Source organism: Chroicocephalus ridibundus, chromosome 16, assembly GCF_963924245.1.
Source record: "Chroicocephalus ridibundus chromosome 16, bChrRid1.1, whole genome shotgun sequence".
Lineage (NCBI taxonomy): Eukaryota > Metazoa > Chordata > Aves > Charadriiformes > Laridae > Chroicocephalus > Chroicocephalus ridibundus.
Window position 1 is genome coordinate 4,725,153 of NC_086299.1, and position 15,606 is coordinate 4,740,758.

Genomic DNA, 15,606 nt, shown 5'->3' on the forward strand with positions numbered 1-15,606 from the left:
CTCCGAGGCGTCTTCTGATTGATGGAACGACGCGGCGGGCTCGGCCAGGGAGGGGAAGGCGATTGGCTGGGGAGCGGGGCGGTGGGCGGCGCCGCCGGGGTGGCGACGGGGAGCGGAGAGGGACAAAGTGGGGCGGGCGGCGCCATAGCAACGGGAGCGCGGCCGCGTTGCTAAGGGCCGAGCAGGGGGAAATAACGTCCGTGCGGCCGCTGGAAAAGGTGTTTTTCGCCGGCAAATCTGCTCCTCCTCAAAGGGCTTGACGCGGGAGGCGGCATAAAGCGGATAGAAAAGGGGAGCGGAGGAAAAAGGAAGGAAAACGGCTGTAAAAAGCCAGAAAACTCGCTAAAGCTCACAGGCGTTAGGAGGAGCGGCTGAGGGAGCTGGGGGTGTTCAGCCTGGAGAAGAGGAGGCTGAGGGGAGACCTTCTCGCTCCCTATAGCTCCCTGAAAGGAGGGGGTACCGAGGGGGGGTCGGGCTCTTCTCCCAAGGAACAGGCCATGGGACAAGAGGGAACGGCCTCAAGTTGCCCCAGGGGAGGTTTAGGATGGATATCAGGAAAAATTTCTTCACCGAAAGGGCTGTCAGACATTGGGCCCAGGGCAGTAGTGGAACCACCATCCCTGGAGGGATTTCAAGGCGGGCAGACGTGGTGCTGAGGGGCACGGTTTAGCGGTGGGTTTGGCAGCGCTGGGTTGATGGTTGGACTCGATGATCTGAAAGGTCCCTTCCTGTGAAATCCTGGAACTGTGTAAAATGTAGAATTGTCCTGGTTTCAGCTGGGAAAGGGTTAATTTTCTTTCTGGTGATTGCTGTGAAAACAATGTCAACGATACATGCTGTTTTAGTTGTCGCTAGGCGATTTTTATACTTTTCAAGGACTTTTTTCAGCTTCCCATAGAAGCCGAGAAGGATCACAGGCAGAACCGTGGAATGCCCAGTGGAATATTCCGTACCACTGGCATCATGCTCCATATAGAAACGAGGGTTGGTCAAGGGGGGTGGAATCCACGATCACTGCGCAGGACAGAGACAATTCACCAGGTGGTGAGAGTGACTTGTGTCATCATTATTATTATTATTATTGTTATTTCCCTTTTCCAATACTGTTCTATTAAACCCTTTTTATCTCAGTCCACGAGGTATTTTTTTCACCCTTGCCCTTTCCCCTTCTTTTCTCCCTGCCCTTATGCAGGGGGGGGAGAGGAAGAACCGTACGAGCGGCTGCGTGGCCCTACCTGCCGGCTGGGGTTAAACCACGACAAGAACACAGCCTGGATCAGCGTTCAGAAGCGGGACAGGGGCAGTCCTTCATGCGTCTTTTTTTCTTTAAATGTTCATGTTTCTTCCCAAATGCACACTTGAGTAAGTCTCTCAAAAAGTTCCTGCAGAATGCTTGATTTTTCTAGCAGACTCATCTCTCTCTCTCTCTATTTATTGTTATTTTAATTGTTGGTGACCTAGCAGATTCATCACGTGTTTTATAAATCAGTGTTGGCTCTGCTGCGTGATTCCACAGTGCCATGCGCACATTTTGGAACACCAATACATTGGCAACGTCGTTAATGTCTGTTACATTATTGAGACTTATATATTTCTGAAACATTTTTTGAGGGGAGTGGGGGTAAAGTTCCCTGTAAACCAGACTATGAGGTCACGGGTGGAATGCTTACTTTTCGTATGTTTAAAATCAAGATGAATACCAGCTTTTCAACCCATACCTCTCCTTAGAACGAAAGCTACACTTAAGAGATTTGCCCATAGTGCCCTTAAGAACGAAGTAATCATTCAACAGCTCTCGTATTGTATATTTAATTGTCTTCAAAAGGATGCATTACAACTGGGGGGAATGACACATTAATGTATTAGTAAACTATGCAGGGAGTTGTGCAAAATTAATTTCTGCCCTACAGCAAGAACGAACAAGATTATCTTATTGCATGAGAGATTCCAGAGGCTTTATCTTCCCCCCTTAGCACAGAGTCTCCATTAAGATTAATCAGTCACAAACGCACATTCCAAAGGAGAACACAAATCATGGGAAATCTTCTTATCGAGTTAATGAATGACTCGCCTCCCTCCTCTCCCTGCCTCCTGCACAAGAAGACAGCCCAGGGGAAATGCTCCGTAAACCTAGACATGACGAATTGGGCACTTGGGAGACAAGGTCGGTGACAAAGTTCCTCCCAGCTCCGAAAGGAGTTGGTTCAAGAAGTCCCTAAGCAGAGCTAAGGGAGGGTCTGCAGGATGGAGCGACGCTGTACGGGGGCTCTCCAACATACAGCACAGCTTTGGGAAAAAAAAAAAAAAAAAAAAAGAGTTCCACGTGTAGGACAAATAAGCAATAAATTTAAAATAGAGCAAGCGTTACTAGGGGAAAGTGTTCCCACCGATGCTGGGGTTTGTTACCAGAAAAGTATATACATTTCTTTACAGCCCTAAGCCCTGAATTTGGCAACCGTGCTGCTCTAATGGCTTTGTCACTAGGTATTAAAATTGTGATGTTTTTTTTCCGAAGAGTAGCTTCGTGACAGCAAATTCAAGCCTGGGGCCAAAGGGAAAAAATCAGATTTACTCTTCTCCCCTAAAAACCTGATTTTTTAAGCGTAGCTCAAGCTTAGCGCTAGGTGGAAGCCCAGAACGAGACACCGAAGATGTGCTAGGTGTTTTCTAGAGTGCAGAGGATAGAGCCTGGAATGATAGTGGTGGAGACTTGCTGTCCATAATTAGTCACAGGACAGGCTGATTAATCTCCATATAGCTTCTCTGGTAGCGGAACTCCCGTCCAATTTGGTGAAACTGATTGCAGGTATGCCACAGTAACTCAGCGGTCACGATCCAGGCAGGACCGCGCCGTTCTTTGGAGGTGTGTATTTGAATGAGAAACAACAATAATAACTGCTTTAGACGGTCTTGCTGTCTGGCTTTTCTTGACTCACTGCTGCTTCTGGAGCTCAGCAGAGGGCTGAGAGCTCTACACTACTCTGCTGGGGAAGCCAATTCCCTAGTTTTTGAGTTTCCTGCCCTCTCAAGACTGATACCAAATCCCAAGGCAGATGACTTCGGGGAACTGAAGCCTTTGATGTCCAGCTGTAATCTGTAAGTCATTACAGCAGATGACTTTAACGCCAGTGCCAGAGGGAGAGCGGAACAATGTTGATGAGACTCAAGAATTCAGCAGGCAGCCAGTGAGCAAACTTTTCTGCTGGAGCGCTCTGACAGTGCTGCTCAGCCCTGGCCTGGCACAGCCCTATCGTTCTGCTTCTCAAAGTTCACCAGCCAAGCTCTGCCACAAACCAGGGACCATCTGGGAACGCTACGCTGCCCCCGCACTTTATAAGGATGTCTTTTATAAAGTGTCTCCATGTGCTGGCCAAAGGCCAAGTGGGTTAACAACGTCTTTTCCTCCTCTTCCCAGAAATCCTGCTGGCTTTGACCCCATCTCCTCTGCATGCTGGGTATTTTTGTGTTATTTTATTCTTCTTTCTCCTAATGCTTTTCCCTTTCCATCCCTGAGATGCTCTACTTTTTGGGATGCCTAATTTGAGCTACCGGCTGAGCACACTGGGTGAGTTGAAGGAAAGCTGCTCTTTATCCGGTGTACCGGTTCCAATGGCGGTTGCCAGCAGGAATGGATTTGGCCGCACGTGATCTTTCTCTGAGTGCAGGTGCCCAGAAGGAAAGGCCAGGGCAGCCAACAGCCGAGCCTTGAACACGCTCATAAGCTGCAAAAATAAAACTGTATCAACATTTAATAAATAGAGAACAGGCAGTAAGCAAGCAATAGTGAGGATTCATCACTTCTTTGCCTTCGGTTTGTTATGTGTCAGGCATATGTATGGAAAAGAGGGTACAGATTTGGGATCTATTAGTTGGATTGGTTGTTCCATCCAGCCAAGCCAAAAACCTTTAAGCTTTGGGAGAAACTTGGCTGAGGACAGCCTTTCGGCTTGACAACCAGGACACCGCAAGGGACAGTCCAGGCTGGGAGATGATCTGTGAGCTTTCTGGTTTCCTCCCCTGATCCCTCCTTTTTGTCCAAGTCTTTGTCTAAGCAAGATTCCTTGCTCTGCCGGGAATCAGTTCACTCCAGAGTCTGTCATGCTCTCTGTCTGTGCTTATATCCTTGGGCCTCTGTAGCTGGGAAGAAGAGAAAAAGGACAATGTCAGCTTTATCCACCCGTTCTCCAAATTTGACTGAGTCAGAGATCTCCCCGTGGTCATCTTCACTGTCATGCCAGCCTCCTGCTGGGAAAAAGGCTGTGCTTCTGCGCTGTCACGCGGCTGCTTTCTAGCTCTTCCTTCACTTCAGCCTCTCAAGAATCCCTTTGTGTTTCATGACAGTAAGCGGCTTCTGGGCAGTGGAAGGAGGAAAGCAGAGGTGTTGTGCCTCAGCAGCTGTGTTTAGTACTTAGCTTGTCCCTGCCACGTTGAAAGTGAAGGGTAGCCAAGGCTTCAAATGACTTTTAAACAACGCTTCCAGTGCCCATGCCAGCTTTTTGCACTCCTCCCGCCCTTGTTATCCCAAAGTAATTACACGACTGTCTCCACTCCACACTTTTTCTCCCGCCTGCAAACATAACGCCACTAGGAGGAGTATTGCTGCTAAAAATGGGGAAAAGAGCCCATCTTTGGACAGCACCTTTTGGGCTGGTAGCCGTGATGAAGCCCTGTTGGCAAGCTAGCTGATGAGCAGGGAGCATTTCAGCCACGAGAGCTGCTCTGTGTTGGATCTCCGTGCCCTTCAGGACACTTTCCCTTGGCTAAAGCGCCCCAGGACTCTGCCTCGCGCCCCAGCTCACCTGGCTGCATGTGCACCATGCGGCACAGCCCTTTGCCTGCCTGGTTCTTGTACATGGGCTTCACGCACACTTTGTTGGTGGTGCCCGAAGCCAGGTCTGTGAGGAGCACGCTGTGGATCTGCGGCGAAACGCTGATGACAGACGAAGGGCCAGTTTGCCGTCGGCATCTGACTCTGTAACCAAGGACTTTGCCATCGGCGGAGTCCCAGGAGGCTTTCAGGGTGTTGGGGCCCATGTCTTCAAAGCGAAGGTGCCTCACTTTAGAGCCCTCTAGAGAAAGAAGATTCGTGTTACTACGGGGCATTTGTATGGCGTGGTCCTTATGGCCCAGCTCCTTTTTCCTCCGGAGGGGACCACTGAGAAGGGGTTGCCAGCCCGCCTGGTCTTTCTCTGCTGTAGAGACGCCATATCCCACCACTCTACACCTCCGCACTGGAGGAGCTCAGCCTAATTACTCCTTACCTTTGTCCTGGTACCAGCAGGGAATACTTTTGTTGGCGCTGTTGGAGGCTGGCTGGCCACCTCCCACACCCTCAGCTGCTGTTCTCCTCTGACCTCCTCACTCCCGAGTCCCCATAAGAGCTAGATTTTGCCTCCTGCAATATATCTTTACAGGTACCTCTTCAGAGCAGAAGCGTCTGCTGGTGAAATTTCCCCCCTTCTGATGCTAAATCACACCAAAGAGGAGATAGGAGGGAAAGGCGGTTTTCTTTCTTCCTTAGGGAGATTCAGGGATCTCCAAGTCTGTTCTCCTTGTGGCCGCACCACCAGCTTGGCAGCACACACCCTGTAACAGCACTCATATTGTGCGTGGCTGCTTTTCTTTCAGCTCTATGCCGTATACATCTGCTACATCCTAACGGCGCGTAAATGCTGTTCATCAGAAGCTGCAGCTTCCCCCTTCTCTCAGCCCTCCCCAGTAACCGGGCTGAGTTCCCTGCTTTCACCTACAGGCGGATGGTCTGTGAAAAGAAACAAGAGACTCCTCGTGCCCGCGGAGTTTCCTATCAGCAGAGCGCTGCTCACTCACCTTCCTGAGTGCACGCTTTAGCCGACAGGGACTTCTCCTTCCCCGATTTGTAGACTGCAGTCACCGTCACTAGATAGGTGGTATTGGGTGCCAAATTCTCCACCACAGTGCTGTTGTGCTTGCCGTCCACCTCCAGCAGCTTCACCGAGTTCCCAGGGAGCGGTCCGTACAGGATCTGATAGCCCATCACGCTCTCCAGTGTAGGAGCCCAACTAACATGGAAGCTGCGTGGCCCGGACTCCGAGATGAGAACCTGAGCTGGGCTTATTTCCTCTGGAAGAAATGTAAAAAGATGTGAATGAGTATGTAATTGTCATGGACATTAATTCAAGGCATAAGGATTCTGTTAGAGGCGCAAAATTGACCTGCACCATGTTTGGCTTCCAGGAGGTGGAAGAAAATCCATCCAGCAAATGGATGGTGATAGTCATCCAAATCAGCACGACCCAGCTCAGCCCTAAGGAAATGGTTTCTCTACCTGTGCAGCCAAAACTTTTCTTGCATGCATTAAAATTAATATTGGGTGCAAGTTCATCCTGACTCAGATTTTCTGTGGGCCGCGTTTCGGCATGTTGCGACCCAGCATAGATCTGAGTTGCTCTTGTGGCCCAAATGACCAGTCTGCACCGAGGGGCTGGCTTCTGCTCTGAGTGCTCCCCCTCTCCTTCCCTCTTACACAGGGGCTCCCCAGCATGGATCCACCTGCCTGGAGAAGCAGCATGAACCCGCTTCAAGAGCGTTGCTCTCCTCCAGCTGCACCTGCAGCCTCAGGTAGGAGCCAGGGATCTCCTTCTTCCCATAGCAACGAAGGCCAAAATTCCCCTTTGGCACTAACCCACACGAGGCAGCGCTGCTCCTGCCTGCCCGTCGCGCTGGGCTGGTGAGTAAGTGCAGCAGCCCGTGCTTTACCCCACCTCAGCCCTGTTAAATACTTGCAAGCTGCAGCTCCTGCCGCCTTCTCCCAGGGCAGCGGGCTCTGCTTTCCTCCAGATTCATAGAGATTTTGAGGGTTGGAAGAGCATCTCGTGACCATCAGACCTGCTGCCCTGTTCTGGGCAGTCCACAACACCTCTCTAAGGAAGGAGCTGGCAGCTTATTACGTTCTGTCCCGACCACGACCATCTGCCTCCTCCAATCGGGCCACGAGGCTGTGGGATGCAGACCAAGGGCTGCCCTGTTTGCTTTGTGTACGTGAGGCTCGGCACGGTGGAGGCTTCCCCCTTGGTCACGACTGTGCCCGTTTTACCTGCCAGTGTAGTAACCCTCGTTGTCTGGGGAGGGAAGTAGTGGACGTTGGATTCAGGAATGAGTGCCACCTCGTAAGTAGTTTCTGGTGCAAGGTTGCTTAGCGTGAGGCTAGTGTGAGCCCCGGACACTTGCTTTGTCCTCTTCCTTGCTAGATCACCTCTTGGGGCATACTCTATGGTGTAGTAGCCAGTTTCTTGGGAGAGAAGTTCAGGCCACATCAGGCGGAAGCTGCTTGAGGTGATATCTACTGCATGGAGCCGATTTGCTTGGATAACACCTGGAAGAGGAACAGTAGCAAGAAATCACTACTGACATTAATGCACAGAAGGTGGCCCACCTAAAACAGAGGCGCTTCTGGATGGGAGGCGTAGGCTACGACAGCTGAAGTCACCCAGGGGTAGCCAAGCCCCTTCGTAGCAATTCAGCTCTCTTTGAGAGGTTCAGGAACACAAAGCCAAATCCTGGAAGACAAACATAAAGCTGAAAAAAAAAAAACCCAAAAAACGTAAAACACGTTTCAACTGAAGCAGCAATATCTGGGTTTTCACACCACTCCTACCTCTCGGACAAGACCCTTTCGCCGAAGAGAGCTTGCAAAGGGAACACCTACGTCCCAACCGCCACGAGGTGGCATTTTGGCTAAAGCAAATTGCTTATGTGTGTCTGCACGACAGGCTCCAGCTCCAGAAACCTACTGCAGCCTGCCTCCTCGGCATGTCCAGCCTCAAACCAGCTTGCCACAAGCCTCCAACTTGCTCTACAAAGCCCCAGCTTTCCCTCTCCATCCTCTCTGCCTTGTCCTCTGTGCTAAGGCCAAACAGTGCTGATGATCTGCTGCGACAGGGAGTCCGGGCACAGCCAGGAACCGTGTCCCTGCCCACCCAAGCCTGCCTTCTGCCACCAGGAATTAATCTGGAGCGGTCCAGCAAGTTCTGGGCAGCCGCTGCTGCCGGGCAGATCCGTGGGAGTGACTGTCCCTGCCCAAACAGCCAGCTTCCCACGCCCGGCAAGACATTACCACCTACCCGACATGGCAAGCGGCAGCACTGGCACCGCCTGTGGCAAAGCTGGAGACAGAATCTGGGCACCCAGGTCCCAGAACTCCTGCAGGGTGTCATCCCGAGCTCCCTGTGGAAATTGCCTACCAGTGAAACCAAACCACCAGATTTTGTCGTGCACGCGAAGCAGCCCAGAGCGTGAAGACACAGTTTCCTCCCTGCTCTCGGGGCAGCGACTGGGGACTGCCCGGGATTTGCTGGGGCGGCTGCATTCATCCCGGCTGAAGTCACTCCCTGCAGTGTTTCACAGAGCTCCGTTGTTTGTGACATTCGGCATTCAGAGACACTTCTTGAGCTATTCCTCCCCTCTCTCCCCCCCTGCACAGAGGCTTCTCTTCAAGGCTCGTGCTACCTTTGAGTTTTGGACACAAACACCTCTTCGGACGCTCTGCGGTTCCCCAGCTTCCTTTGCTACCTGTCCCTTCTTCCTACACCCATGGTGTCCTGAGCTCATCTTGGGCACAATTCCACCGTTCTCTGCTCTTCCAGACGGGCAGAAACACACAGGACTTTGTTTCTAGCTCCAGGGAAGTGGCATACAAAGATGTAAAGATGCTTTTCTTCTCTCTCTCTCTCTTTTTTTTTTTTTTTTTAAGGATTTTTAAAAGCACCCTGAGCCTTAAAGAAGTGCATTTGCTCTGCGCAGTGGAAGTCCTGAAATCTTAACGATAGCACCCTCCGTCTCAAGCTGAAATACTTCAGAACACCATAAGTAGCTCTCGCTGGCTGCCCGTTACACGGAGGTAAAGGGAGGCACGAAAGTCTGCCCAGACCTGCAGGAGAACTGAGGGTAGCCTTGTGCTCTCAGACTGGTCCTTTAACTGGGAGAAGATCAGCTCTCCTCCTCCGAGCTGCTCCGAGTCCCTGCCAACTTCCCCGTACCAAAGAAAGCAGCCTCAGTTTTTCCTCTGAGCTGTTCCTTGGCTCTCCCAGGCGGGCAGGAAGGTTTCCCTGCCCGCTGCCGTCCCCAGGCGCTGCCAGCAGCACTCCACCCGGCCGGAGCTCGGAGGAGGCAGCACCGCGGGGCTGGGATGCTGCACCCTTCCGTGAGCCCCGCGACTACCACTGGCCAAGCCACAAAGGAACAGGGGAGAGGCCTCAGCGCCAAAAGTCCTGCCAAAAACTCAGGGAATGGAAATAAGTCAGCTCGGAGGCAGGGCCCAGGGACACCGTGAATAAATCAGGCAAGATTTAAGTGACAGGGTGCAACACTTGAGGGACGCGCTGCAGGAGCCACAGCACATGGCTCTGCCCCTCGTTGCCAGATTACAGATGTCTTGAGTTATAAAGAGGGCAAAAAAGCCCCAGAAAATAGATGCCCGTGGTATGCTTGTTATGCTTCACGGCACCTCCTTGTTCCCAGAGGGAAGCAGCAAGTTAATCTCTTGTATTTGACTGCCGTGGTTTAACCCCAGCCGCAGCGAGGACCGGGCAGACCCCTTGCACCCCGAGAAGGGCAGGGAGAAGAGGGAGAAAAAGAGGGGAAAGGGAAAAAACTCATGGGTAAAGATAAAAACAGTTTAATAGAACAGTAACGGAAAAGGAAAATAGCAATAATAACAATGTTAAAAGAATATACGAGACATAAGTCACTCTCACCACCCGGTGAACTGGCGCCATCCCAGCAGTGATGGCGGATTGCCCCCCCTGCCAGCAAACCCCCATTTCTCTACTGACCGTGACACCTATGTATGGAATATTCCACTGGGCGTTCCACTGTTCTGCCTGTGCTCCTTCTCAGCTTCTGTGGGAAGCTGAAAAAAGTCCTTGAAAAGTATAAACATCGCCCAGCAACAACTGAAACCGCATGCGTTATTGACGTTCCTTTCATACCAAATCTGAAACATAGCAGCCACCAGAAAGAAAACTAACCCTATCAGGACATAGACCCAGGCAGCTTCTGACACGCTTGTCTTCCACCTCCTGCCTCTGGGTGACTTGAAACACCATTTCATGGTGACAAGTTTTCTGGCACCCCATGAACACTGGCGAGGCCGAGATTAGACTCGCAGGAATGCTGCGACTTTCACGATGCGCATAAGAAACGCAGCCAGGCAGCAGATGAACCTCGTCGAGCCGCGGGTACACAATCCCCTCTCTGCAGAGGCTTCAACTAGGACTTGGGACAAATCACTTCTGCTTCCTGGCTCTATTTCCCTACTTTGATATGGATGGGAGGAGGGTTCTGACTCCGGGAGGGGGGAACACGCTTCTCCATTAGCAGAGTGGACATTCAAGGTCTGAGATCACTCCCTCTGGTCACCCGCTTGTATTCAGCGCTAAGTGAGAATGTCAGAGGACTCTACACTCAAAGCCTTCACTGCAGCAGAAGTTATCCAGGACCTTGTTTCAGATCACACTTGTGCTGCCCCGAATATGCACGGGAAGCGGCTGATGTTTTGTGACTGCTGGGCAGGTGGGCTCCTGCAGAACTTGGCGCAGAAGGTGTTGCCAAAGGATGAAAGAAGTCAGCTGCTGTCTGTTCCACTGGCTGAGTGGAGAGCAAGTGGATGCTAGCACAGAACCTGGTGTCATCTCAAAGGAATGTCTTGGTTTCACAATATCGGAAGGTCCTTCCCCAGAAGGAGAGCCCCAAACGCCATACACAGGGTATGTAATATATAAGATGCAATGGAAGAAGCCTGAGATAGTGTCCCCTTTCCTTCACACTAGGAAAGGCAGCGGTATTTGCCAGGAGCCGGCTGTGGCCATGGCTGGGAACCGTACCCTGCTGCATTTGGAGACTCGTTGTGCCGGGACCACGCGCCGAGGAAAAAGAGAGGGAGTGAACATACACATCCACCCACAGTCCCTGTCTTGCTCCCTTCTGCAGAGCAGCATTACTGTGGCTATTTCAGGTCCGCCATGTCTCAGAAGCAGCCCATCTTCTCTGCTCTGTGACACAGGCTTTTCGAAAAGGGAGCTGAGGCAGAGACGTCACGTCCCTTGGCTTCAGCAGAGCCTGTGGCGGGACGGAAGTATAGTTTGGAAGTGTAGGGCACCTTCCTTTTGTCTCCTTGTCCAAGTAGTGGCTGCCTTGGACCGAAAAAACCCTTGTGAAGTCCACGCTCAGCCCTAACTGTTATATTATTTCTCTGCTCAGATCTCTGATCATATTCTGAAGGCAAAGATGCTTCTTAACTGAGCAACCCCTACGTAAAGGCGTCTGCCTCTGTATCATGAGGTACAGCTGCAGGGACCGAACTCTTTCAGGGAGGGTTCTCAGCCCACCGGAGACAACAGCAACTTGGAAGCCAGAGACCATCGTGTTGGAATATCTGTGGAGCTGGCATGAAACACCCCATTCCTGGAGAGGAGGTGGAGGGAGGAGAGCAGCTCTTGACAAAGCCTGTTTGTGCACCTACAAAAGGCTTTTTAAAAACAGTAGCAAGAGATGAAGATAAGATAGCAGTGGTAATGAAACCAGTCTGGGCCATTCCAGAGTTGGAAAGGCCTAATTTCTGCTTGCCAAGGATTCTGTCTGTCCCTGCTACCCCAGGGGCCAGGAGCAGGAAGGGTGGTGGTGAGGGCTGCCTCTTCCAGGCAGGGAAGAGAGGACATATGGGGCTTTATTAAGGCTAACTCGGGTGATGTTACCAATGTCTGGTATTTTGCTTAAAGCACCAGCCCCTGGATTCACGTGGGAACCTCACATTCCATTAAAATCCCAGCCTAGTAACTTCTAGGCCTGGTGGATGCGCAGAATACTGCCCTCGGGCACAGGAGAGTATTTATTACCTTTGCAGATCTCACGAACTTCAAGCCAATCTTGTGCTGCAAGGATATGCAGGCGATTTCTCATTTGGGGATGCTATTTTACACCATCTGGACTCAGGATGCGCTAGGAGCTGAAACAGCCACTTGAAACGAAACATCTGGAGGGGTCTGTGTGGCATCTGCTGCAGTAGAAGGACCAGTGGTACTGCCCATACTCACACTGGAGAGGGCGGAGATTGGAGGACTGGAGGAGAACACAGTCCCTGTGCGTGATTTGTTAGGTGACCGTGGTTGGAAACAAGAAGAAATTGCTACTTGTAGAGGATTTTGTGGAAAGGGTTACTTGGACACTCCAAAGCCAGCTCTAACCAACGCACGTAGCAGAAGCCAAATGGGGAATTAAAACAGGATTTCCAATGGAGAGAGAACCTCCAGAAAATGAATGGAAAGTCTGCAAAGTCATAGTAACTCCCTCAGCTTCCCAAATAAATCCAGAGGCATCTGGGAGGCTGGGGCTTTACAACGACGGGCACTCCCCCCGTGATGACATTCAAAAAAGAACATGCCTTGTGCAGTGCGGCATGCAGATCAGCGGGAGACATTCCCCTTGGCTTCCAAACGCCTGTCTGCTGGCCCAGAATATGGCCTTGGGTCTCCTCAGACCCTTTTCCTGGATGCTTTCAAAAACAGGACTGCTGAAAAAAAAAAAATTAAATATTAAATCTGGTGTTTGTTCCTGCTCTCTGCACGGCAACCGCCACAACCATGCTAGCAACAAGGAGGTAGCAGTTGGCCTGCTACGCCTGACAAGTTGGGGCTGGGATTTTCTTCCAAGGGCTGTGCTAGCCAAGTCGGGCTATAGATCTGGCGGATGCAAGAACACGTTACAACAGGGGATTTATGGAACAAAAACATTCCTCTCCGACAGTCTTCATGCTGATAGCAACCACCATCCTTAATTGCTCTTTGCAAGAGGGGAAAAAAAAAAAAAAAAAGCCAATTGCCAGCCCCTCGTAGGCAGGAGTTTGGGATGTCGGTGTGTGCCAGCCACTGCGCCGGCACATGATGATATATATAGGAAATCACATTTAGCCTAGAGAAGAGTTTAAAGGAGCTGACAGGACCAAACCCTTCCCAGGCGTACACGTCCCATTTCATGTATTCAGGGTCTTCAACACATTTGTGTCCTCCGCCTCCATCAGACGGCAGAGAGCCAGGCAGCACTTCAGAGACAAAAACGCACCCTGAATGTGAAAATCAAATTCAAGGGGCTGAGGCACCTTGCTCCCGCAGCCAGCAGCCTCTTACTGCGGTTAAAGCGAGCCTTCTCGGGAAGCCGTTGGTTAACAGTTGAGCTGTGCAGGTGGGAGCATTTTCATGCCACGCTCGATTTGAACGGATGCCTGCGACCTGCGTGACTCATTTCAAAGTCTTGTGGGTTTCTAAGGAATCCAGACAATATGCTGCCTGAGCCTCCTTCCTTCATTATCAAGTGAACAACTCGTTACAAACACAAGTTCGGCTCACTAGCAGGTCTGCAGAAGGGAATTTGTCCCAATCAGTCATGGGACCTTCCAAGGAGAATAACGATATTTGTCGCAGACCTCCTAATGTCCTTGGTTTTTACTGGGACCTATAGCTTTGTGGACAAAGCACCTCACGCTACCTGCCCTGCAGAGCCGGGCACTAACTCGTATTCAGCCCGGTTGCAATCTCCCAGCGACCCAGCCCAGCCCCACTGTACCTCGGATAGCATCTCGAAGCTCCTCTGTGATGATGGGTAGGTCATCAACATCCACAAAGTGCAGGTGCTTCTCAGGAGGCTGGCTGGCAGCAGCAGAGAGTTCCAGGTAATTCCCCCGTCCAGTGCTGACAATGAAGACCGTTACTCCCATGTCCTTCAGGAGCTGCATGGGCTCGGAGATGTCGTCGGTGGAGAAACCATCTGTCACCCAAACCAGTACCTTGGGCACATCTGGCCGGGCACCAGCTTCATCACTGAAGAGCTTCTCCTTGGCATAGGAGAGCGCTTTGCCAGTGTTAGTGTCGCCCATGAGCTGCTGAGTGTCCCGGATGGCTTGTTGCAGAGTCCCACTGGACAGGTACCGGTCAAAGGGGAACTCCATGGTGGGCGTCGTGCTGATATGGATGATGCTGGCCTGGACATCTTTGGGGCCAAAAGTGAAAGGTCGCACAAGGTCCCACATGAATTCCTTGACTCTGGAAAACTCATAGTAGGAGACGCTGCCAGAGCTGTCCAGTAAGAAGAGGAGATCTCCCTCTGAATTGGAGATAGACGGCTGGGGACCTACCAGGGGAAGAGAGAGGGAGGTGCGTTAGTGAAATGGTGTGAACCCCTCCCTGCACAGCCATCTGCTGGGAACGCTTGGTTATCCGGTGCCAAATCTCAGAAATCGGTGAGAATTTTGCTGGGTAGAGACCCAGCTGCACAGCAGGACTGTGACCCATGTTGGACTGTTTGTCTGCCACTGCTTTCTTTGGGTTCCGTCTCACTTTGGGACGTCGCAGCTGCTCAGCCTGACCTACACCCTGCCCGGGGAGAGAAGGCAAAACACTGCCGTGGAGCTGGAAGGAGCTCTTGGAGGCACTGCAGCACCAGCAGCCTTGTGCTGATCTGCCCATGGGACCCTCTCAGCGGCACGCGTCAAACACACCACCCACCCCACAGGGTTTCACGTTGGCCAAGAGGGTGAGAGACGTGCAAAGGAAGAGTTGGAGCACCTCAGCGACACAGCAGCAGCAGCCCTGAGCACTGGTGGTGTGCTTGGTCCATCGCTGTGAAGGATGGCACAACATCCAAGCCCGCAAGTGGTGTAGCTGCCATATTCCACGTTCCTCAGTCGGCTGAGACAGCCGACAGAGACCCCCAGCAGAGTCAGCACACCTCAGCCCTGCCGCGTGCAGCTTGCCCTCTGGCTCTTGGCAAAGGCCGCCGCCGCAGACAAGGTTGGCCTTTTGGAGCTCGCTCCTTTATCAGGTTCTGCACCTCACCCAGATCAATCGCCACCCAACGGCGGTACGGCTGAAGATGCATCTCACCTTCCCGCTGTGGTGACCTCTCCAGGGGCAGGCTGGAGTTCCCCCTGCCCGCATTGGCTCCCTGCTCCCCAGGCTTTGTTGCCAAATTGGTTTTAAAGTCATGTTTTACAGACTTGCGGAGATAAAAAAAGACAGTGAGGAGGATTAATAGCTACTTTTTTCCTCCTTTCCGTTCACATGCATGATCCCTACCGTATCGTAAGGTCCCTACCAAGGATCCCTACCAAGGAGCTACTTGGACGGCTACAGAACAGACCCCGTGTCTCAGAGGAAAAAGGCCAGTCGTGGGAGAGGAGAGGCAGGCCAAAACCCTCTGAAAAACTGGGATGAAATATGCCTGACTTCAGGCTAGTGCCTGACTCCTGAGAAAATACAGCGCCTCATGGAACGAGGGCAGGATGAATGCCTGATATTCGTCTGGTCCAAACTCAGCCTAGATGCATAACACGTGGGAGCAGAAAATACCACGGCAGCAGTGAAGGGAAGTAATTTCCCAGGACACTAATCTCACCTCCTCACGCTGGGATCCTGCCGAAGCACAGGGGGCTGGAACAGGGCAGGAATGGGCAGGGGAGAAGAGATGCCCTGGACCTGGCACTGCAGGAGCAATGGGAGCTCTGGCTCCGGAGCACGCCTTGCACTTCCACGCGCACGAAACCGCCTGACAGTCTTTCCGGGCACAGGCTATTAACCC

General features: G+C 51.9%; 1 protein-coding gene across 5 annotated transcripts in view; it reads right to left on the reverse strand.

Moving 5' to 3' along the window:
• Positions 1–3,731: 3,731 nt before the first annotated feature.
• VWA1 (von Willebrand factor A domain containing 1) overlaps positions 3,732–15,606 on the reverse strand; it is a 47,378-nt gene continuing 35,503 nt past the window's right edge. For 4 of the 5 annotated variants that reach the window (XM_063353828.1, XM_063353830.1, XM_063353829.1 and 1 more), the window contains 5 exons: positions 13,597–14,160; positions 7,076–7,354; positions 5,830–6,102; positions 4,800–5,069; positions 3,732–4,137 (listed from right to left, as the gene is read on the reverse strand). In XM_063353828.1, the coding sequence (XP_063209898.1) occupies positions 4,097–4,137; positions 4,800–5,069; positions 5,830–6,102; positions 7,076–7,354; positions 13,597–14,160 (1,427 nt within the window). In that variant the 3' untranslated portion in view covers positions 3,732–4,096. The remainder of the gene's footprint in view (positions 4,138–4,799; positions 5,070–5,829; positions 6,103–7,075; positions 7,355–13,596; positions 14,161–15,606) is intronic. The other variant, XM_063353827.1, reaches the window with a different exon arrangement.